Genomic DNA, 23,081 nt, shown 5'->3' on the forward strand with positions numbered 1-23,081 from the left:
CGTCGCGTCGGCTGCAAACTCCAGCAGGAGCCAAGTACCTGCGCCGGTACCAGTACCAGAGGACAGCGCGGCAAGTACGGAGTGCCTGCTGACCCACGCCTCGATCCGCTTGCCTTGTCCCACCCTTCACTTCCGTGGTTCCTCTTTCTTCGGATCCCCTCTAGCCTTCACTCTACTTCTCTACTTGCTACCAGCATACTGCTGCATATCTCATCTCTGCCAACTTCATCGTCCATGCGTCCCTCCAACTGACCGCGACGTCTCGACTGGACTGCAACTGTCTCGCCTTGCGCATCATAGCCCTTGCATCGCCATCTTCATACTCTGGCTGCTGGAGAATCAATCGGACTTTGAACTTCCAGCAGCCCAGTGTTCCAGCCGTGTGTTTTTGCAGCTTCCCAGCGGAATCGGCTCTCTTCCTTCTTCTCTGACACATTTTTGACAAAGTACGGTGCTGCCAGTATTGCAACGAGTATTAAGAGTCGTGAAATGACCAGCAATCGGCCTGACGAGCCGCCATATCCTCCCATTCTCAAACATAGAGAGCCGCTCAGTCTTCTTGGCCTATAGTCCGGATTCCAGCTATGTCGGACAGCCGGGACGGCATGAACCGCCAGTTTCGCAACGCCCACCGCCAGAGCTTCGATTCCACGTCCCAGCTATACCCGCAGCGCGAGCCAGCTCCTGGCGGTGGGCAAGGCGAGGTACCTTCAGACGATATGATGGGTGGCAACCCTCACTTCAGCGACTTTAACTTTCCCTTCTCCGCCATGCCCGATCAAGCCGTTCTCGCCCACCAGTCCGACCCTTTCTCGCAGCATCAGCCCGGCGCCATTGCCTCCCTTCCGCCATCACATAACATGAGTGCCATGAATAACATTACACGACAGCCCTTCGTGCCAATTCTTGATCCGCCGACGCCGAATCTGGAACTAACAAACAGCTCGATGGCCAGGATATCGACTCCGGCGTCCAACTCCATCACCGATGACGGGAATGCAGACGACTTCGGCCACATGAATCAGAATCGCGGCGATGGCACAGACTTAGGAGGCAAATCGAAAGACGACTCTGCCTCAGCTCCTCCTGCCTGGAGTGAGCTCAAGACCAAAGCTGGCAAGGACCGGAAACGATTGCCGCTTGCCTGTATCGCATGCCGTCGCAAAAAGATACGCTGCTCTGGAGAAAAGCCTGCCTGCAAACACTGCATGAGGTCACGCATCCCTTGTGTTTACAAAGTCACTACCCGAAAAGCCGCCCCGCGCACCGATTATATGGCCATGCTCGACAAGCGGCTCAAGCGGATGGAAGAACGCATCATCAAGATACTCCCCAAGTCTGATCAGGATTCGATATCCTCGGTCCCCCGCGCCGTTGTGAAGCCTGCCATCCCAGGGACTGGCACAATGACGTCAAATAAGACTACCACCAAGAAGCGCAATGCTGACGAAGCCTTCGGCCGGGATCTTGAAGCATGGGCCAAGGCCCCCAGGCCAAAGCTACCGGAAGATCAGGCGGGCACACCAGAGTCTCGCGAGGCAGAAGAAACCGAGCTGCTGCGCGAGGGAAGGGATGCTCTTCCTCCCAAGGATGTCCAGGAGCACCTTACCGAGGTCTTTTTTGACAATGTCTACGGCCAGTCTTATCATCTCCTCCATAAACCGAGCTACATCCGCAAACTAAAGTACGATCAATTTTCCACGGGGAATGAAGCACGTCGCCTTTCCTTCCTAGTGCCCTACCCATTTCATTCAACCCTATCAGTGCAGCTGCTAATGCGAGTTTTAGGAATGATACACTACCACCAGTGCTTGTTCTCTCTGTTTGTGCCATCGCAGCACGCTTCACGTCAAGCCCAAAGTTCACCTCTTCGACCAAACAGTTTATGCGTGGAGAGGAGTGGGCCTCTCACGCCAGAGAAATTTGCACAAAACGATATGACTGGCCCAACATAACAATATTGACATGTCTCCTCATATTGGGCATGCATGAGTTCGGAACTTGCCATGGCGGCCGTGCCTGGGCTTTGGGTGGACAGGCCATTCGTATGGCCTTTGCTCTTCACTTGCATAAAGATTTGGAATATGATCCCCAGATGCGAAGCAGGAAGATCAAACTGAGCTTCATCGATCGCGAAATTCGTCGCCGCGTCATGTGGGCTTGTTTTATGATGGACCGCTTCAACTCCTCTGGAACAGATCGGCCTCTGTTCATCAAAGAAGACACCCTTAAAATACCTCTACCCGTCGCGGAGAGACATTTCCAATTTGATATGCCAGCACAGACAGAGTACCTCGACGGCACCGTTCCGAATAGTGAGCTAAACGACCAAGGTCAAACAGGAGTCTTGCCGCGTGACAACATGGGTGCAGCAGCCTATACTATCCGCTCAATATCCATTTGGGGTCGTGTTGTTACCTACTTAAACCAAGGTGGAAGGGAACAGGATGCATATCCAATGTGGGACAAGAATTCCCAGTATGCGAAGCTAGTGCGAGATACTGAAGAGCTGCAACGTACTCTCCCGGATTCCCTTAAATGTACCCGCGAGGCTCTAGAGATTCACCGAGCCGAAAGCACCGCAAAACATCTCATTTTCCTGCACATGGCTATCCAGCAAAATTTGCTCTTCCTTCACCAAGCTGCGGTTTCATTTTCTCGAGATCGTATTGGCGAAGAGGCACCCAACGAATTCATAGCGCAGGCTAATGTCAAGACTTTCTTGGCCGCTAACAAAATATCTGATCTTCTCAGGGATGCTGAAGAGGTACAGTGCAGCATATCAACTCCATTTGCCGGGTACTGCGCCTTCTCTTCAGCTGCCATCCACATCACTGGTATCTTTTCTGGTAACCCGGCGATGAAAGCCACAGCCGAGGCAAATTCCAGCGTGAACGTAAGATTTCTGCGTAACATGATGAAGTACTGGGGCATGTTTCACTGGATGGTGGAGAATATTCGTATTCAGTTTCGAAACGCCCTGGAAGCATCCCGCACCGGTGGTCCTACAAATGGTAGCACCGCATCATCGCCAATTCTGCAATATTCTGACTGGTTCAACCGTTATCCTCATGGAGTTTCGGACACAGACTACATGGATCCTGCCATGTATAGGAAGAAAGAGAAGGGCGAAGATGGTGCATTGGAGCAGAAGTCAGAGTTGCAGTCAATTGAAGATTTCTTCATAACTGTTGGACCAATGCAGAACGACAAGGAAGGGCCACGAGCCGGTGCGGCCAAGCGCAAAGCTTCCTCGAAGAGGCCAGCCGTCGCGGTAGCAAACAATACAGACCAGCAAAAGTCTAGTGAACAGCATACAGCGGCGGCAAGTGAACAGCATCTCCATGAACAGATGAGATTGGCTATGCAACAGCAATCTCGGCAGCCGCCCAGGTTCTCGGATACGCTCGGAGTCCAGACCACTAACCCATCCAACTTCAATCCTCTTACCGTATCACAACCACAAAATCCAGCATACCCTCTCATATCACCAATAAGTCCTGCCAACGCCGCACAATTTCCTCAGAGCATGCCTTTCTCCAACTTTTTCTCAACTGATATGCTTTCGATGGATATTGAGCCGCCAGATACATTAATGCAGTCCAACTACAGCGACTTTTCAATGGAGTCTGGGAGTGTAAGCGGCATGCAAAATATGATGAATGGGTCTAACAGCTGGGGAAATATGTCTGGAAATAACGCAGCGGCTAATTCGCAGATCCACGGCCAACAAAGCCTGAAAGTTGAAGGTATGAGCGGCGAACATGCTCACGGCCAGGGTCAGATGGACCAGAGCCACAATGGTTTAACCCCATATCTGAACCAAGATGCGACACCAGGATGGTTTCTGAATTTAGATGGAGGCCAAGATATGGGATTTGGGAGCGTTGACCCTTTTGCAGCCCTATTCGGCAGCAATGGAGGAATGCTTATGGCTGATCACCAGGGTGGCATGTAGCTCAGCACCTTCTTATGCTCAATAAGCCCGCAGCTCTGTGCAGTATATTCCCGTGGCCGTTTGATGATTATTCAAAGAATGCAAAGCTGCTACTGGGGGCAGTAGCAAACTACGATAAATACGAATTGGAGATTGCATCAACGTTCTTTGAATGATGCGGATTCCCCTTTAAGTATAACTCATTTTATCTAACAATTACAAGACAGCAGCAACTACTAACTGCTTACTGTCATTATCTCTTGTCATAACGTCAGATGATGAGAAAACAAAAACAAGCATTTCAAGGGAAAAATGGCGCTTCGGAAAGGGTGGATATTTGGATATCTTTCTTTGTTTTCAAACGGACATATATCTATATATTATACCCAGGGAACACAAATTAGTCTTTTGGGGGAAGGTCGGAAGACGCCTAATGATTGGGCTGTCTAGTATATATGTCGCTTGGTTGTTTTTTTCTATGCCTGTTATTTTCTAGTATATCTTGTGGAGAAAAAAGAGCGATTTTTGGAACGAACGACACAATTGAATGAAATGCCTTTTTTTTTTCTTCCTGATGATATTCTTTCTTCTCGGTTGATGTTTATTCAATTGCTTTCTGTTTATTCTTTGTCTATTCTACTCTCTTTTTTTTTTTGTTTGAATATGAGTGGGGACATATACGACTGACTTACTCTGCTTAGTTTTGTTCTTTTGTGATGATGTATCATTATATTAATATTCTTACTAGTCTTTTAATGAATTTACATAGCAGTATATGTTTACCCTTATGACACTGTTTCTCTTGTCTTTTCTTCTCTCTAAAATCATTTATCCGTAAATCGTAATTCCATGTAAAAAGGAAATTGAGAACTATAAAGAGTTGCAGCGTGAATCGATAGATTTTTGAATTCTTCTTTGCGATTCCTTTCCCCAATTTTATACACATATTTTTTATAAGATAGCCAATAACATTTTGCTGTGGGTATAATTCTTTCTTTTTCATAAAGTCTTCATCATCGATATTTCTCTTGTAACAATTATACGAGTTATGACATATTCCTTTATCATCATCGTCTCTCTTCGAGTCCATACGCCTCGCTATGCCCAAAAAAAAAAAAAGAAAGGTATAAACAAGCGCCATCCAAGACCATATTGCCCACGGTCTTCTATATACTTTCGTTATCCAAAAAAACGCTTTAGTAGTGACCTATGCTATGCAAGTCTCACTTGGTTCATTATTCGTGTCATTTCCCATTCCTGTCCCCTTTTTTCCTTGCCATGTACCCAAACCTCATTCTTTCTTGATGTAAACCGGAATTCCATATAAAACCACCGCCGCGCCATTAAGATACTTGAAACGACATGCATTTCTCCCCCCCGCAACTGCTTCAGCAAGGGATGCATCGCCCAGAGCCCCATCACCTCCAGGGAGGCTTAATTCATCTACTTCTTCAGCACGACTCTTAGCCTTGCTCTTGCTCTTGCTTGTTGAGCCATCAAAGGTGCCTCTGGCAAAGAGACCCCATTCCTCAAAAGTCTTGCCTGCAAAACGATCGATATCACGATCCGTCACGTCCCAGAGCGTACCGACTACGGCAGGACAACCTGCCATCATGTAGTTCCAGACTGGACCATAGCATTCAAATTCTCCCGCATCAGTGAGAGCTGCAGAGCTACAGCCCATGAGGAAGGTCGCCGGCTTGCACTTCTCCAAGCGTCGAATCGTCTTTCCGCGAATATATTGAGCACCGCTACCGTGACCAAAATACACCATAATCTCGGACGTCGAAAGAGCTTTTTCAAATTCCGATTCCTTTGGCGCCTTATTGATGATACCATTCCACGATGAAAGGGTTGTAAAAGCTGACTGGAAGAATGTCTGCGTATTCTTCAGGTCAGACGAAGGGTTAAGGATATAAGATCCAGCTTTTGCTGAGACAAAGTGACCCTGTAACTCGCTTGCCGGATCTCTACCAGCATCCTGAATGAGCTGCCGAAGGCATGCGAGCGAAGGAACTCGAGATACAGATAAACCGTCCATGCAAGGCAAAGACTCCCAAGGGAAAGCGTGGAGAAGCTTATCAAGTACGAGTATGGTATGTGTCCCTTCCTCCCTCTCTGAAGAGTCAGCAGCATTGTGATACCCACGCAGAGCATCGTATGTCTCTAGGACCATTCCGTCAAAGTCGATCTCATCATAAGCGTTCCGCTCGCCGTGGAACTGCAGAATATCCACGACAAAGTAAAGCAAATCATTCAGCGCCTCATCAAACTCGCAGTCAGGATCAATTGGATTGCCCAGGCCAATGAACAGATTGAGAATCCGAGGATCCAAAGTAATGACCTTTGATTTGCTCGCCGTCTTTTTCCCTCGGCTTTTATTTCGAGACGGCAGGATTCTATCAAGCATTTGGTGAAAGTCCTTTTGAAAGCGCGCCAACAGATCCATCTGTTTGCAATGCTGTGAAAAGATGCCCTTGAATCCTCCCAGCCACGTAGCCTCAATAGTTACCAGGAGTCGCTTCAATCGAGAATCTAAAGCCTCTCGCTCTGCCCACCAAGCTCCACGCTCTCCTTTGGCAGTAAAGTCTCTTGCAGAGTGACTGCTTTCATTTGCTAGCTTTATAAGTTCTAATAATTCTTCACGGCCGTTTTTAAAGTTGAAAACTTCGGAGTCGGCATCCCGAGAGTTAGCTCTTTCCAACGGAAGACGCAAAACAAACGGTCCTTGGTTCGCTTGGAATTTGGTGATACAGAGATCATGGTGGTTATCACTCAGCGAAATGGAGACAACACTCCACTTCTCTGGGATCAAATCTACATAGTTCTCCTGAAAGTTGGTCATATCAGCCACTGCTTCGATTGTTGGCGGCTTAGCAACTGAAGTTGCAATACGAATGGGGGTCGTATCGTTATTGGGCCCGGCCATAGTCTGCTGCTCTCGCTTCCATGTCACATTTCGAGCCATATCAACAACAATCGTACCCAACCCTGTTTGTGGAAGAGATTTTGAAGCCAATGTTGCCGACAAGAAAATAACTGTGCTTTGAAGCAGCGTAGAGATACGACGAACCATGCTACTATCGGCACTAGAGAGAGCAGAAGTGTGAGCGCCTACGAGAAGTGCTTGCGCTCGCTCTAATGCGTCTGCAAAAGCAGGATAATCAATATTCTTCTGAGCTCCTTCGCCAGCAAGTTCATTTTTCATCGATAGTTGCATATGTGACAATTTATCGGATAGAGCCGTTGAAGCGGAGACAGCAGGGAACGAAATGGTTGAGTCCTGCATCACAGAGAAGACGGGATCGGAAATCATCTGCTCCATGCTACGTCCAATTAATGATACGGCTGTCATTACTTGCTCTTGAGAAAGTACGCTGACAAGTTTGGGCAAATCTTTGACTTGTTCTAGAGCTTGTAGAGCCGATGCCCAATCTTTCTGGTAAATGAGCCCCAAAGTACGGGACATGATGATAGCAGCGTGCAGTGATGCGTAGTATATGTCTTTGGATAGCTGTGCGATATCTGCCGCAGGTGTCTTAGGCCTAGGCGTGTCTCGCTTAGCGGGTTTAGGAGCGGCTGGCACTTTGGCCTTTGACCTTGTTGTTTTCTTTGCTCTCGTGATTTTGGTAGATTCAGCACTTTGTGGCTTTGCAATGAGTTCCTGAACTACAGTGGGTTCCTGAACAGTACCAGCGCTGGTTTTATCCTGGGGCATGCTGAGGAGATGGGCAGTCTCTTCAGCTATTTTCAAAAACTCAGCCGCCTTCTCATCGTCTCCGATTTCCCAATAAAACTCTCCGAGTTGACGAGCAAAGCGTACACGAGCAGAACAGGTATCACGCGGTAGCTGTTCTTCTGCATCTTTGAAGGTAGCAAGTGCTTTAGGCAGCTTTCCGGCCTTGAGATAAACAGAGCCAGTCCATGCGGCCACCTGTGCTTTGTAGAGGGAAGACTGAGTACTCTCCGCAATCTTCCAGGCAGAGTCTGCATAGTAAATAGTTTCCTGGAACATGCCAATATGAGCGTATACAGAAGAGATATGTAAGAGACTTCGAAGAAGGGGGCTGGCTAAAGTCCAGAATCGAGGGCCAGCTACTTTGCCTTTTGTCGAAGCCAGATCTGTGCTGCTGGTGTTGATATCTGATATGCTGGCATCTGGACTTTTTGTACCGGCCCCCAGCGCTGCTTCTAATTTGGTCCAATCATGAGTAAGCATGCGAACACTCGTCTTTACAAAGGACAGTGAGTTTTGAATATCTCCAGTTTGAAGAATAGCAATGGACTGTAGTAGCAAGGTGATAGACATGATCATGGATGCATGAGATTTGCTTTGGGCCCAAGAAGAATACGGGGCGTTACAAATATCACCAGCTTTGGACAAAGATCCGAGGCTATAAAGTATTAGCTCTTAATTTACTCACTACATCAAGATTTATAACAAATTGAAATACTTACGCAGTATCCATATCGCCAATGCCCGTGTAATACTCTGCCTGGGAGAGGTAAAACTCGGCAAGAACTTGGCGGGATAGGCCATCGTAGCGGGTGAGAAGCTCCTGGGTCTGCTCTATTGTCTTTAAAGCTTGAGGGAAAAGTCCAATGTTGACGTATTGAGCTGCCAGCTGGCTGTGACCGAGGATCAAGCCGTCGCCGCTCGCTTCCGCGGATCCAACAAATACCGTCGATATGGCGATATTGAGTTCGGAAATTGCGAGCTGGAGACGTGTCTCCCCCCGTAGGCCTGCAAGCTGGTGTAGCGATCGCAAATGATCCAGAAGACCTTGAGGGTCGTCAATTACCATAAAAATCTGATCATGCGTCTGACAGGCTCCGATGATGCTTTTCCAAGAGTCGATTGCCTGGTAAATCATCGTAGACATCGTTCCATCCGTGTGCGTCAATGCAAAAATGGATGTAAAGTAGGCTTGCAAATGTGGGATGAAATGAGATAACGAAGCATCTTCTGCCCTGGCCCCGACCTCCAGACGTCCCCATGTTTCCTCAGCAAGCGAAACAATATTCAGCATCTGCTCCTCTTCTCCCACGCTCTGGTAGTAAAGATGCAGCAACACACGGAGGCGGCGAACTGGATACTTCTCCAGAGAGTATATGCGAAGCAACGCAGCTACTCCTGCGTCGTACAGTCCAAGGGGCTGCGATGATGAGGACGAGCTAGTGAGAATGATGTCTATCAAGTGTTCCAGAACTGCAGCACGCTCAGTCTCAGGAAGCGGGAAGGTCCATTCGTTCCACGCTCTGTCAACTCTAACCATGGAACGCAAAGTGCGTGACATGAGGGATACTTTGTCGTTTATAGCCCACGCCCGAGTTGGAGACTGTGTAGAGAGAGCGGTAGCAACGTCGGATAATGCGCCGCTCTCAGCCATATTGGAACAAATTGCTCGTAGCGTGCGTACGGCATCGTCAGTCCTGCCAGAGCTCTTGCACGTATCTGCAAATATCTCCAGTTTTGTTGATAGTTGTGCTTTCTCTTGCTCGGCCTCCGTACAGTCTTTAACAATATCAATCGATCGGTTCAAAGCCTGAAGGAGACGCTTATTCTCGTCTTTGGACCGATCGGATTTCTTTCGAAGCTGAGAAAAGATGGAAAAATAAAGACTTGAGATCTTGACGGAGTAGGAGCCAAGATTATCCAACTTGGTGGTAGACAGATTAGAAGCGGTCATGGTTTCGAGAAGTGAAGCGCAGTGTTGAAGCACATCATCAACCGCATGCCACCCACTCTCTTCGGACTGGATGTCGCATTTGACAACCATCAGGGTAGCGTCAAGAGTCTGTCCTATGGATTGTGCGACCAGCTGCCGCCGCTGATCGAACTGAAGGATATTCTTGGGCGGCACGTCTTTGCCTGGTGGCAGCCCCATCCATCGGCGTATAAATCGCGGATACTTGAGAATGAAGGTTTTTAGATATGCTGCAAGGGAGCTCGGAACTGTGCTTTTCGAAGCACTTGGCCCCAAGCAAGTCATCAGGAGGCCCACGACGGAACGCCTCGCCAACGAGAGGCTCTCGAGAAGTTCGTTCAGCTCCGTCATTGTTCCACTAAGGCTTCCATCCAACCCTTCAATGACCTCGCAAAGGAGAGGCTCGACGGTTTGGTTCAAGTCAGCTTTCTTCAGCGCAACAGCAAGGAGGCGCGCAGAGATTGCACACTTGAGAACAGAGGAGTCTTGCCCTGGGGCCAGTGAGCCTTTCAATTCTTGGAACCAACAATGCGCCTCGGCATATCGTCGTTCTGCTTGTGCTGCGGATCCTAAAATATGGTGTATTGATGCTAGAGGTGAATCGAATGATGTTGCTGGGAGATACTTTTGGGAACGAATAAGCTGCAGGATGTTATCGAAGGATTCGGATATTATTTGGTAAACAGAGCCTTTATCTAGCTTCTGCCGTCGGGTGTAAGCTCGTAGGCAACGAGAGAAGGGCGAGAGTAGGTCATTATCAATATGTCCCTGATGATTGGCCAACTTCCACCATTTTAGCTGAATTCGGAAAGCCAAAGATTGTAACTCGAAGGCGGCGCTGGGGGATGGGCTAAGTCGCGGCTCGATAGCTACAGCATCTTCCTGACTAGAAATGCTCGGCGCAAGGGACAAGAGAATTTGTGATATGGAAGCCATTTGACGAGCTGCCTTTGAAGCCTCCTTGGCCCCATCTTTGGCGAGAGCAGACAGGAGGTTGAATGGAGAAGAGGCATATGAATCGCCAAGGTGGGGAAGAAGAGCTTCTATATGAGACGGCTTTTTAGTCGCTGCAACCAGCTTCAAAACCTGCATCTGATAACCTGTGATGGTCGCAAGGCAAGGCTTCGCGATGGCGCTCGGAAAATTCAACAAGTCAGCGATTACTGCTGTGGCATTGGTGGTTTCGGACCCGGTCTTGGTACTCGTCGACTGTTTCCCACTTATTATACTGTCCAGCCTTCGTTTTAGCACTCTCAGCTCCTTAAGAGCTTGATCATGCATCCCCAGGCCCAGCAACTTCCCCACCAGCGCGGACATGCCTGTTTCTAGTTGAAAGTCCGCCTCTTCAGGTTTTGTTGGGCCTTTGAGGGATCGAAGTGCAGAAAATGCAACGCGTGCACACTCTACTGTGGCAAGGCATCCCGTCGATTGGGCAGGCGTGGGTGCTTTCGTCGGGATCGTTTCACTAGTGGAAGACGCAGCCACGCGGTTGAGTGCCCTGGGCTGCACGGGAGAAAGCGGTGCAGACAGAGATCTTCGAATTGACTGCTTTCCTGCTGCTTCTCGGAAGTCGCCATTTTGTTTCGACGGTGTAGAAGGGGGTTGAGGCTTCGCTACTTCGGACAGGGTCTTGAGCGTAACGTTGATGACATGAGTCGCCAAAGCAGCTCTCTCGCGGGAGCTCAAAGTCTCGGTTTGTGAGCTGGAGGCATTGTCTCTTCCGGCGCCGCTTTTCGTTCTCGTCGTAGATGTCGTCTTGGTAGTTCGAGTGGCAGCGGACTTTGATCTCGAATTTAGTACCTCGGGGTCTGGGAGCAATAGCTCTTTGAGTGTTACGACTGTTGCTGGCGTGCAAGTCGACGTTGACGAGACTGCCGCTTTGACGGCGTCGACTTTTGCTTGTAAAGAAGCCATCTAGGTTAATTCTTCGTGAGATCTGTTAACCATATCATCTCAATATCCCAAAAGCCAATCCAAAAAGAGATTCTGCCATGTGGCGCGAGGCTGATTATACAAATGAGTGCATGAGCCTAATCGTTAATCGACAATCAATGTATTTGGTGAACATGGATGTTGGGTTTAGCGCTGTATCGGCTAAACATCGGAGGTTGTCTAGGGCAACTGGCCGGGATCAGACGGGCGCTTTTCGGAGATCCGTTTAAAATTCCCCGGATTCTAGAATAGAAGACTTCGCGACAGTTGGAAAGATTAAATTCCAGAGAAAACCCCCACGACTGCGAGAATGGCATCCTCTCAGCGGCTTCTCTTCTACGCTGGAAGGCAAAGCATAGCGGCGCTTGCTGCCAATGGCATTGCGCATGCAAGACCAGGGCTGCGCTTCGCTAGTACAGCGCAAATAAAGCCAGTGAATATCGTTGAAGGATCGTTTTGGAAGTCTCTTATTCCCAAGCCGATGCGCAAGTCGAACCGCAAGCTAAAGACAAAGGAGAAGAAGGATTGGAACCCGGCGACTTATTTTATTGTCATGTTCCTATTTATCGGATCCATGTCTATCCAAATGATTGCGCTGCGGAATCAGACGGACCGATATATGCGACAGTCGTCACTACGGATAGCCCAGCTTCGAGAAGTGGTTCAGCGCATACAAAACGGAGAAGATGTTGATGTAGAAAGGATTCTGGGTACTGGTGATCCTCAGAAAGAGACAGAGTGGGAAGAGGGTGAGTATTCCTTCAACTGTTATACATCGATTTTATAGCTAACGACCAATAATGAAGTGCTGCAAGCCATTGAGCGCGACGAAGCATCTCGAACTCCCGAGAAGCAGCCTAAGCAGAAGCAAACGGAAGCCCAGGTCAAGACGACAAGCCAACCTGAGAGCACTTCTCAACAGCCGCCCTCAGAACAACCTGTCAAGACTAAGACGGCCAGTTTTGGAAATTTCTTTTGAGTAATGCTCTATGTCTCAGAGCAGTTTTTTTTTCTTATATCTACAGAAGACTAAGAGAGCATATCTTTGAAGACGTACGAGCTATCTTGCGAAGAATTGCCTATCGAGGCATCTTGGGATAATGAGCTTGATGCTAGCTTCTGACGAAGCTGTGAAACCAGAGCTGGGAGCACTTCATCCGTCGATACTTCCACTCTTACAGCAAGCTCGCCGGCTTGACTGGGATTCAGGTCGGCAAAGAATTGATCCTCTCCTCTCACACCGCCCATATTTACGATAGCAATGGGCATACCTCTATCCTTTGCTCTTTTGGCCAACCTCCACGCTGAATAGGTAGCGAGCGAAGTCCCCAGGATAAGAAGCCTGCCGGCATTATCGATAGCATCTTCAGCGGCAGTTCGAACATGGTTGGGGATATTTTCACCAAACATGACGACATTAGGCTTTAGAATGCCAGCTGTGCTTGGCAATTGCCATGCACCATCGCTGTCTGCCCTAACTGTATGTCTGAACCCCTCTGCCTTGATTGGTGGGTCGGCCAAGCATCGAGGGCATGGGGGATATCTAAATGTGGTATAAGGCGCATCGGGAAGGTCAACGTCACCATCAGGGTTGACTTTTAAGCCCTTGAACTTCCTTTCTTCAGGATCCTCGGTGTCGAGAGCTCCCGATGCCATTGCTTCTCGGAGTAGATCTGCCCAGCGAGGGTTAAGCCGAGCAAGATGGTGCTGAAAATCTTCACGCGGATATTCGGTATGGCAGGTAGTGCACTTAGTTGACCTTAGATAGCCATGGAGCTCGAGCGAGGGTACCTGAGGATGAGCTCTAGGATGGAACGAATCAACATTCTGAGTAATGACCGCACTGATCAGCCCAATCTCTCCCAGGTCCCTGATAGCGTAGTGTCCTGTATTTGGATTTGCCTTGAGAAGACTAGGCCACCCAAGAAAGCTCCTCGCCCAATACCTCTTTCGAGCCTCGTGATTTTGTGTAAATTCATTGTAGTAGATGGGGCGATATGTCTTGTTCACTCGATATGTGCCATTGGGTCCCCGATAATCAGGCAGGCCCGACGATACTGAGAGCCCAGCGCCTGTGAGGACAACGGTAGAGCGAGGCAGCCGATTAGGCGGAGGGGCAGCGAAGAAGTTGTGGAGGGCAGTGAGAGCGCCGGTGAGCGAGTGAGCCGAGGCGGGGATGATTGTTGGCGACGGGAGAATGTCAGTGTAAGGGATTCGCATCAAAGGTTTCCGCATTGGAGCGCTGGCATAAGGGCTGATGACTGCTAAGCAGACTTCTGCCAGTATCTGTTGTATTTGATCTCGTCAGGTACCTCGAGTAGATAATTTTATGAGCTGCGTGTGGTTGTTTGCTTGTTGAGGAGCGGCAAAGCAGAAAGCAGATGTACTTGGGTCTGGCACGTTCGGTATATCTGGGCGAGAAGATCACGACGGCGCATTTCTGGGCAGCACCGTCTTTGGCTAGCTGCGGCCTAGTCGCAATAAACCAAAAGGCCCCATTGACTTCATGTTGATGCTGGATGATTATCTAATCTAATAATAAACAACGTCCCATTCCGATCGAGCCCCAAACGATCTCCGATCAAGGCGCCGGGCTGACAAAGAAGACGCACCATTACATCAACGCACCTTGTAGCGCAGCATTCAACGCACGTCAGGGAGCTTTCCGGCGAGCGATGCCCCGTAGCTACAGCGCTAATCTCGCCAGCGCCAGCGCCAGAAAGCCCGCTGGCAGCGCTTCCATCGGGAATTCAATCCTGGGTGGTCAGTGGCCTGACGCGGCGAACTCGGTCTCCGGACGACGGACCCGGCCGCCCTCTCTCCGACAACTTCTCTTCGGTCCTGCAGCATGAAGAGGCAGAAAAGGCAACGCTTGAGAAAAATAATCTCTTCCTGCTCCCATCCCATGTCCGCGTGCGGCCCGGCCCTGAACCGCCCTCTCCCCGCAGGCGCATTGCCCTGAATCTCGTCTGTCCTCTCGCCTGAAACGGGTGAAACAAAAGGCGCTGCGTCTGCATGTCTGCTCAGGCCAGGCGCTCCACGGGCCTGGCCGTGCGGTGCGGCTCTGGGGCGGCGGCTGCTGGCCAGCGCCGCGCCCTGGCCGTGCCATTTAGCCTCCAGCAGAGGACACCTCAACACCAATCCTGCACCCGCAGAGCCCTCCAGACGCTGTCATCGCCGTCCACCATCGTGTCGCCCTTCTCGCCGTCGGCGTCGTCCAATTGCTACGTTGCGCTAGCCAACACCTTGACGGCGCGCAGTTCCGTGCTCCTCATCCGCCCCGTCTTCCGCGGCCGCATTCGCTCGCTGCCCTTCATCATGGGCGCCGCTCGCCAGGCACGCGATCATAGTCACAACCACGACGATCACGACCACAATCATGGCCACGGCCATAGCCACGGCCTCTTCGGCCACCACCACCACCATGACAACACCTACCTCACCTCGGCCGACAAGAACGACCCCGGTGTGCGCATAACGAGGATTGGCCTGCTCAGTAACTTGGCCATGGCCATTGCCAAGTTCATCGGCGGCTGGGCGTTCAACTCCAAGGCCATGATTGCCGACGGCTGGCACAGCATTGCTGATCTTGCTTCCGACATCCTCACGCTCGCGACCGTCTCCTGGAGCATCAAACCGCCGACCGACCGATTCCCCCTGGGCTTTGGCAAGGTTGAGAGCTTGGGCGCGCTAGGCGTGTCTGGCATGCTCCTTGTTGGAGGCTGCTACATGGGCTTTGAAAGTGCAATGACATTGTACGGCCATTGGGATCCAGAGACGGCGCATCACATGCTGGAGCACGCCCACCATGGACACAGTCACTCCCACAGCCACACAGATCTCGGTATCCCCAGCATACACGCAGCTTGGTTGGCAGCAGCCACGATTCTGGTAAAGGAATGGTTATATCGAGCTAGTATGTCAAGAGTCCCCCCTCTCTCTGTCAAATGAATGCCCTTCTAACGTGTACGTGTCCTACAGCTATGAAAGTTGCGCGCGAGCGCAAGTCGTCGGTCCTCGCCTCCAATGCCGTTCACCATCGCATCGACAGCTTGACGGGTATCGTGACGCTCTTTGTAATTGTCGGTGCCAATGTATTCGAAAATGCTGCCTGGCTGGATCCCGTCGGCGGTCTCCTCATCTCCATCATGGTGCTCCAAGCCGGCCTAGGCAACTCCAAAGCCGCCTTCTTGGAGCTGATTGACCAGAGCCTGGATGACGAAGTGAAATCATCTGTCCGTAAGCATGCGCACAGGGCCATTGCCAACGTCAGCGAAGGACATCAAGCCGAATTGCGAGATATCACCGGAACCAAATCTGGCCCCAACTACCTAGTCGACCTGGAGATGGCTGTGCCTGGCGCATGGACCGTGAACGACGTGAAGGACCTGGAAGATGCCGTCCGCACCCAGGTGGGAGGCAAAGTGCGTGGAGTGAAGCGAATTCGTGTGCGATTCGTGTCTCGCGATGGAGATGTCAACCGAAAGTTTGACGAGTTCATCCCAGGCAGCGCTCGGGCGAGTGTCTCGGAAGAATCGGACCAAGAGGAGGAGCACGACCACGATCATGATCATGACCATGACCACAAACACAAACATTAGAGATACAACAACCTCATTTCCCTGGTTTTTTGTTTTTTGTATATAAACCGCAGCTAGATATGGCAGCATTAGACCCCATTGTTAAATGATTATTATTACTACTACGTAGTACTATACAGACCCCTCCGGCTTCGGTCCCGACTCTGCTTCTCCAAGGTGGTTCTTCTGGCGTCGCTGCGTTTTTGAAGCATTTGGGGATGGTCGTCAATCACAATTCAATGGCCGTGTGGCTCAATGGCAGAGCGTCTGACTACGATTAAGTACATCAGGAGGTTGCAGGTTCGACCCCTGTCTCGGTCAACAGTTCAATCCCCCATCTGAGAAATGGGATTTAATTTTTTTTCTTTTCCTTTTTATTTTTTTACCTTTTTTTTTTTTTTTGTCCCTGTCTCGTGGAATATTATTCGCAGATTGCCTTTTTTTCCGTAAATGAGTTCATGGGTTCGTTCATGAGTTCTTGTTCCAGCTGAGTTCTAGTCCTAGCTACTAGGTAGGTAAAGTTCATGGTCGAGCTACACCCCTGTGTTAAAATAGGTCCAGTCTTCTTCTATATTTTTATTGTCTATTCCATTTAAATAAAGTAAAAATCAAATTGGAAGATACGTGGATGGGAATCTTTATTTCAGCACTCAAGCCCTGTGATGTTCTATTTGTTCTATCTTTGTCGTGGTAACATTCACAGGAATTGATAGTCCCAGGATATGCTAGCTCTATAACATGTACAGTATACACTGCCCCGTCGCATATAAAGTCCTGTAACTAGTGGTAGCAGCGACAAAAGTGCTATTTAGGCTAAATTGCTGATAACAAAGACCCTGTTAATCCACATCTTTCAACAACAACTTCTGCCATTACCGCACCAATACAGACGGAGACACTAACACACGAGTCCCAGTTATTGAGAAGTCGAAAAATTTAAGAATGATCTAAAGACTCTGAATCAATCATAGCGGTGGCTAAAGTCCACAAAAACTGTTTGTAAATCATTACCACTTTAGCCTAATAGTTTAGCTTTTACCTCCGAGTAATCGGAGGAACGCTTAAGCGCTTCTCCACCTCCCTCCTAGCAGCGATCATGGGATAGCCGTTATATATGCTTATATGTCAAGCCAGCTTGTGGTGGTGTGGCAATTACGTCGTGGATGCGACATATTCATCTTAATCGTCTTCCGTAAAAGCTAAATTTTGATTTTGAATACCCTTTTCAAGCGTACATTCGGGGCTATTGCAACAACAAAGAAGTTATACATAGTTCTGAGCTATACTTACTTATTGCCGCTGATAGTAGCATCCCCTTCAATCATCCGTTTACAGGATATAGGAGTACACATTCGCTCTTGATAATTTGGAGATTTCAGTATCAAACCTGCGACTATGAGTGCAGATAACGGCCCCCTGTACCTGGGCTTTGACCTTTCAACCCAGCAACTTAAGGGTAAGTTGTAATTGAGCAATTATATGACGTCTCACCAAGTCACGCTCACCACCACTCTCACATACGGGATACCTTGGCTAACACAAGCACCATCAAAAGCCATCGTCGTCAACTCCGACCTCAAAACAGTGGCCGAAGCAAAAGTAGACTTTGACCAGGACTTTGGCGCCAAGTACGGTATTCACAAGGGCGTCCACGTGAAAGATCAAACCGGCGAGGTCTACGCCCCCGTTGCAATATGGCTGGAATCACTCGACCTCGTTCTGGAGCGCCTGTCCAAGGCAATTGCTCCCATACCCATGAGCAGAATCAAGGGTATTAGCGGCTCTGGCCAGCAGCACGGCAGCGTCTTCTGGAACGCTCAGGCGGAGGAGTTGCTGCGGGGTTTGAGCCCTGCAAAATCTCTCCTTGAGCAGCTGAAGAAGTCGCTGGCACATGAATTTGCGCCGAATTGGCAGGATCACAGCACGCAGAAGGAGTTGGAGGCATTTGATGCCGAGTTGGGAGATCGAGAGAAGTTGGCGGAGGCTACGGGAAGTGGTGCTCATCATGTAAGTTGAAGCAGTGGAAAGGAAGAGAAAGATGGCCTCTTTCATTCTTTATATACGATACTAACACAGTTTCTTTTACTAGAGATTCACAGGACTTCAAATTATGAGAATCAAAAGGGTCCTACCAGAAGTCTACGCAAACTCAAAGCGGATATCCCTGGTATCGTCATGGCTTGCCTCTGTCCTCATGGGCGCCATCGCTCCCCTCGATGTAAGCGACGTCTGCGGCATGAATCTCTGGGACATCCCCAACCAGACATGGAGTGAGCGCCTGCTCGCACTCTCAGCCGGACCCGAAGGCGCGGCCGATCTGCGCGCGAAACTCGGCGAACCACGAATGGACGGCGGAGGCTCGATGGGCGCCATCTCATCGTACTTTGTCTCCAAGTACGGCTTCAGCCCGGAATGCCAGATTGTCTCTTTCACAGGCGACAACCCAGCCACCATTCTGGCTCTCCCCTTACGACCTCTCGACGCCATTGTTTCGCTGGGAACATCAACCACTTTCCTCATGAACACACCTACATACAAGCCCGACGGCTCATATCACTTCTTCAACCACCCTACAACGCCCGGCAACTACATGTTCATGCTCTGCTACAAAAACGGCGGCCTGGCTCGTGAAAAAGTCCGTGATACTTTGCCCAAACCTGAAGGTGGCGCAACAGGATGGGAGAATTTTAACAAAGCCGTACTGGATACACCCCCCTTGGACGTGAACAGCGAGAACGATCGTGCTAAACTCGGTCTGTATTTCTACCTCCGGGAGACCGTACCGAACATTCGCGCCGGAACATGGCGCTTCACCTGCAACAACGACGGCAGCGACTTGAAGGAGTCAGCAGAAGGCTGGTCCAAGGAGACCGATGCCCGTACCATTGTCGAATCCCAGGCCCTTTCTATGCGGCTTCGCTCCCAGAAACTCGTCTACAGCCCGCGAGATAGCCTTCCCGCACAGCCTCGACGAATCTACCTTGTCGGCGGCGGATCTTTGAACCCGGCCATCACACAAGTCCTTGGTGAGGTCCTTGGCGGAGCGGACGGCGTGTATAAGCTCGATGTGGGCGGCAATGCATGTGCCTTGGGTGGTGCGTACAAGGCACTCTGGGCGCTGGAGAGGAAGGACGGCGAGACGTTTGACGAGTTGATTGGAAAGCGGTGGACGGAGGAGGGTTCTATCGAAAAGGTGGATATTGGTTACAGAGAGGGAACGTATCAGAAATACGGCAAGGTTTTGGGTGCTTTTGAAGAGATGGAGGGTAGGTTGCTTGCAGAGGAAGAGCATTGAAAAAGGGGAGATGTGCTTTCAAGTGTGCCAATAGATATGTAATCACGCCAGTAGAGGCCTTTGGTTTATTTTGATGGCGTCTAAGTCTAGAATAGAAAGGAAAAAAAACAGTATAAAGTGGCTAAAGAAAATCTTGCCCTCGCTAACCCTGGATATTTCAAACAAAAGCCGTAACTCTCTATCGAACATACTTGCTCATAAACCGTCTATGGAAATCAGAACGCAGCATATCCTAAAGAAGAAAGTTAGCAAGTATATTCCTTTTGAAATATGGGTGAACAAGCAAAACTCACATTTACGAATTCCTTCTTCTTGTTCTTGTCTTCCGTCCCTCTCGCCTGATTCTTGAACACCACGTCATCGTCCCACCGGCGCTTCATGGTAAAATCCTGCTTGTTGAGGAGGGGATTTCCAAGCGCAATGTCTCGCTCTCGGGCTTCTTGCTCTTCTCTTGCTCGTTCTTCTTCCTATATTCCAGGGAAGGACATAATGATTAGCACAAGTGTTCCCTCGATTATTTGAATGGTGTGACAATACCTCTTTCTTCTTCTTTTCTTCACGCTCTCTCCGCACTCTCTCCAATTCTCTTTGTAGCTCTGCATCTTCATCGTCATCGCTATCCTCCTCTTCATCGCTGTCTTCCTCTTCTTCACTAGAGTCGTCTGCATCGATATCCCTGCTCTCCTCTAATATCCTCCTTCTTTTCGCCTCCACATCTTCTTCTCCGTCTTCATCGCCATTCGTAGACTGTCCTTGCAGCGGTCTCTTCTCTCCTCGCGCTGATGTCGTCTCTGTATCCTCATCTGCGTCGTCCTCAGGGGCCAGGACGCCACCGTTCTTCTTCTTGAAGTGGGCGGCCTCGGCGGCAAGAAGCTCAGCAGCGAGATCGCGGGTAGGCTCTTCATCGGCATCGCCGCCTTGTCCGGCTTTTCGGTATTTGAGCTGAGTGTGAGCTGGTAAGAGTCGCTGGTGGTAGGCAGGGCCACGCAGGGCCTCTTTGCCTCGAGCCTGATCTCTACGTTAGCATTGCTGTTTGCGCTTTCGTATTCAGAGAGACGGATTCTTACGGGATCGAAAGTAGGTCTGTGAGCGGTAGTCATCTTTGGAGATTATTTTGTGATAAAGGACGCTGAACAATTGAAATGGATTGGATAATTAGTAAAAAAGCCAAGCGCGTTGTCGTTCAATTACGTCGCGGTAGCAGCTTAGATGCAGGCGACTTTATGCACACCGCCCGGCAGAATTTTTCAGCGGCGCTCTAGGATCTCTCTGAGATCTCATATCACCAACTCTAAAAGGTTGAAGAAGCTAGTTTCTCAAACCAAATATTATAAATCACCAAATTCACCATGCCTCGAGAAGCAGAGCCATCATTAAGCGAACGGACATTTACCCTTCAGGCCATTAGCGAGGGATTGCGATTGGATAGCCGAAAACTTGATCAGTTTAGACCTCTAGAACTCAGCTTTGGCGATGAGTACGGCGTGGCAGATGTAAAGCTGGGAAAAACAAGGCAAGCTCAATTTCTGCTCAATTTCTTTATTCTATTGGAACAAAAATACAAATTGGATTACTAACTCGGTTCTCATTCAGGGTATTGGCCAAGGTATCAGCAGAAGTCACAGTCCCATTCTCTGATCGACCCTTTGATGGCATCTTTCAAATTACTTCAGAGCTCGGCCCCATGGTCGCCCCTTCATTCGAGGTGAACCGGCCAACCGAGGCTGAAGTCTTACTCGCCAGACTCCTCGAAAAGACCGTCCGGAGATCTGGAGCTCTGGATACAGAGTCGCTTTGTCTAATCGCCGGACAGAAATGCTGGTCCGTCAGAGTCGATTTGCACATTCTATCCGCCGACGGCAACCTCATCGACAGCTCATGTTTGGCCGTTGTAGCCGCCCTGAGGCACTTCCGAAGACCAGACACCAGCATAGAGGGCGAGACACTTACTATCTACACAGCAGCGGAGCGCGAACCCGTGCCATTGAGCTGGCTGCATTCTCCATTCTGTACGACATTTGATTTCTTTGGCGAAGACGGCGAGATCGTCTTGGTGGACACAACATGGCTGGAAGAACAGCTACGGGTGGGTAGCGTGACGTTTAGCTTGAACAAGCATGGTGAAATATGCCAGATTTCCAAGTTGGGAGGCAAGCCCGTAGAAGCTACGTTGATTATACAGTGTGCACAGATGGCGCTGGCAAAGTCAAAGGAGTTTACGGATTTGGTTGATGCGAGACTGGCAGAGGATGCGAAGAGGAGAGACAAGGGTGGCTTGATGGCTGAACTATCTGCGGAGAATGAGAGATGAAGATAATGCTCAGAATAACAAAAAGGGCGATGATATGGTCTATATATTAACCGTTAATCAAGAATAGAAACAAAAAAAAAACGGCAAAACAAAATGCATGATACCCCGAAACGAGTTTTTCGCTGATGAATGTGCTCAGCTTTCGCCATGATATGATGATAACCAGATATAAAGAGCAGAACATGACCCAGCTTCTATCCAACCAAAAACGCCTCGCAACACCTCACGCAAAATACAACTTCGTTGTCCATCCGTAAGGCCAAATCCTTGGATTCCCCTCTCCTCCATGTCGTGTGTATCGCAAAGTAAGACCCGCTCGCTACCTCATAACAGGTGGTCTCGACTCCTTATTCCACTGAACCCTTGACCGCACCCAATCAATCGCTTCTCTTACGCCGTCGCCCGTCAGCGCACTCATGGCAAGCACTCGCGAGTCGCGAATAGCGGCGCCCTTCTCGCCCTCCATGACCCGCTTCACAAGTCCCTCTTTGATCCGGATCGTCTCGACGCAGTCCTCTCTGTCTTGCTTGTTGGCTAATATTAATAGCGGCACGCCTTCTGTCTCTGAGTGCTGCAATACGTCTTCCAGAACCAACCGGCACTCGTCCAATCGGCCGATATTCTCGTGCTCTAGGTCGCCGTCGCCGATATCTGTGCTATCAATGATGAATACGATGGCGTGGCAGCTGGCATAGTAACTCTGCCATAGCTTGCGCAGAGAGTGCTGGCCACCAACGTCCCAGAGCTTGAGGTACATGTCTGGCAGGGTTATCGTCGAGACGTTCTGACCGACGGTGGGGACCGTCTTGAGCTTCGGTTCGGGCGCATTGGGGAGGAACATGGATTTGACCTGTTCGTGGAAGGTCGTCTTGCCGGCATTGTCGAGGCCAAGGAGGATGACGGAGTATTCTATATGCAAAAAGCTACTGCGTTAGAGAGAGGATGGATACAACGTGAGACATGGCAGAAAATTGAGGCGCGCTAAACCAGCGATGATTAACTAACCTTCTTTGCTGGTTGCCAGCATATACAGGCCTTTGGCAAGGTGGTACATTGTCAAGGGGTAAAGCTTCTCAAAGCTCTACTCTATGTCATGTAGAAGACTAAAGATGGATTCGACGTCGGATCGCGCAAGTCGAGCTGTGACAAGCTGGCTCCTTTGATCAGCGCCTAGTTGGCAGGCTACAGGGGTGGAGAGCAGTTGGTGAATGAACAGTAATATGCGACAGGCAGCAGAGCATAAAGCCACAGTTCGAGGGGCGACACAAATCGGCCTTGGATCTTGCTTATGGGAGGCTGATGCGAGGCGATGGCCGTA

General features: G+C 49.7%; 9 protein-coding genes and 1 non-coding gene across 10 annotated transcripts; 6 read left to right on the top strand and 4 right to left on the bottom strand.

Moving 5' to 3' along the window:
* Positions 1 to 452: 452 nt before the first annotated feature.
* Positions 453 to 4,688, top strand: GGI43DRAFT_364382 (transcription factor domain-containing protein). Its single transcript, XM_083202429.1, has 2 exons — positions 453 to 1,684; positions 1,789 to 4,688. The coding sequence occupies exons 1-2, from the start codon at positions 585 to 587 to the stop codon at positions 3,956 to 3,958; spliced, it is 3,270 nt and encodes a 1,089-aa protein (XP_083061361.1). The 5' UTR covers positions 453 to 584; the 3' UTR covers positions 3,959 to 4,688.
* On the bottom strand, positions 4,594 to 11,676 carry GGI43DRAFT_364385 (peptidase family C50-domain-containing protein). The gene is made up of 2 exons (XM_083202430.1): positions 8,396 to 11,676; positions 4,594 to 8,331 (listed from the first exon to the last, which is right to left on the bottom strand). Exons 1-2 carry the CDS (start codon positions 11,557 to 11,559, stop codon positions 5,229 to 5,231), a joined length of 6,267 nt encoding a protein of 2,088 aa, XP_083061362.1. The 5' UTR covers positions 11,560 to 11,676; the 3' UTR covers positions 4,594 to 5,228.
* Positions 11,677 to 11,828: 152 nt separating this feature from the next.
* On the top strand, positions 11,829 to 12,779 carry GGI43DRAFT_364407 (DUF5321 domain-containing protein). Its single transcript, XM_083202431.1, has 2 exons — positions 11,829 to 12,326; positions 12,384 to 12,779. The coding sequence occupies exons 1-2, from the start codon at positions 11,888 to 11,890 to the stop codon at positions 12,554 to 12,556; spliced, it is 612 nt and encodes a 203-aa protein (XP_083061363.1). The 5' UTR covers positions 11,829 to 11,887; the 3' UTR covers positions 12,557 to 12,779.
* On the bottom strand, positions 12,486 to 14,032 carry GGI43DRAFT_364426 (DHS-like NAD/FAD-binding domain-containing protein). The gene has a single exon (XM_083202434.1). The coding sequence runs from the start codon at positions 13,810 to 13,812 to the stop codon at positions 12,607 to 12,609; it is 1,206 nt and encodes a 401-aa protein (XP_083061364.1). The 5' UTR covers positions 13,813 to 14,032; the 3' UTR covers positions 12,486 to 12,606.
* A 479-nt stretch (positions 14,033 to 14,511) lies between these two features.
* GGI43DRAFT_364410 (cation efflux family-domain-containing protein) lies at positions 14,512 to 16,286 on the top strand. The gene is made up of 2 exons (XM_083202432.1): positions 14,512 to 15,493; positions 15,559 to 16,286. Exons 1-2 carry the CDS (start codon positions 14,593 to 14,595, stop codon positions 16,176 to 16,178), a joined length of 1,521 nt encoding a protein of 506 aa, XP_083061365.1. The 5' UTR covers positions 14,512 to 14,592; the 3' UTR covers positions 16,179 to 16,286.
* Positions 16,287 to 16,398: 112 nt separating this feature from the next.
* On the top strand, positions 16,399 to 16,478 carry GGI43DRAFT_t94. Its single transcript has one exon. It is a non-coding gene; the product is annotated as a tRNA-Arg (tRNA).
* Positions 16,479 to 17,552: 1,074 nt separating this feature from the next.
* On the top strand, positions 17,553 to 19,452 carry GGI43DRAFT_383283 (xylulokinase; the record flags this gene model as incomplete). Its single annotated transcript, XM_083203365.1, has 3 exons — positions 17,553 to 17,613; positions 17,713 to 18,164; positions 18,247 to 19,452. 3 exons carry the CDS (start codon positions 17,553 to 17,555, stop codon positions 19,450 to 19,452), a joined length of 1,719 nt encoding a protein of 572 aa, XP_083061366.1.
* A 178-nt stretch (positions 19,453 to 19,630) lies between these two features.
* Positions 19,631 to 20,552, bottom strand: GGI43DRAFT_383284 (Pre-mRNA-splicing factor Cwf15/Cwc15; the record flags this gene model as incomplete). The annotated part of the gene is made up of 4 exons (XM_083203366.1): positions 19,631 to 19,684; positions 19,746 to 19,919; positions 19,990 to 20,460; positions 20,520 to 20,552. 4 exons carry the CDS (start codon positions 20,550 to 20,552, stop codon positions 19,631 to 19,633), a joined length of 732 nt encoding a protein of 243 aa, XP_083061367.1.
* A 249-nt stretch (positions 20,553 to 20,801) lies between these two features.
* GGI43DRAFT_422526 (exosome non-catalytic core subunit RRP45) lies at positions 20,802 to 21,763 on the top strand (the record flags this gene model as incomplete). The annotated part of the gene is made up of 2 exons (XM_083208123.1): positions 20,802 to 20,965; positions 21,046 to 21,763. The coding sequence occupies 2 exons, from the start codon at positions 20,802 to 20,804 to the stop codon at positions 21,761 to 21,763; spliced, it is 882 nt and encodes a 293-aa protein (XP_083061368.1).
* A 159-nt stretch (positions 21,764 to 21,922) lies between these two features.
* Positions 21,923 to 23,054, bottom strand: GGI43DRAFT_364518 (Arf family GTPase ARL3). The gene is made up of 2 exons (XM_083202435.1): positions 22,769 to 23,054; positions 21,923 to 22,672 (listed from the first exon to the last, which is right to left on the bottom strand). Exons 1-2 carry the CDS (start codon positions 22,815 to 22,817, stop codon positions 22,083 to 22,085), a joined length of 639 nt encoding a protein of 212 aa, XP_083061369.1. The 5' UTR covers positions 22,818 to 23,054; the 3' UTR covers positions 21,923 to 22,082.
* Between the last annotated feature and the right edge of the window lie 27 nt (positions 23,055 to 23,081).

The sequence above is a fragment of the Trichoderma evansii genome (assembly GCF_050947405.1).
Source record: "Trichoderma evansii strain SZMC 28006 chromosome Unknown GGI43scaffold_8, whole genome shotgun sequence".
Taxonomy (NCBI): Eukaryota; Fungi; Ascomycota; class Sordariomycetes; order Hypocreales; family Hypocreaceae; genus Trichoderma; species Trichoderma evansii.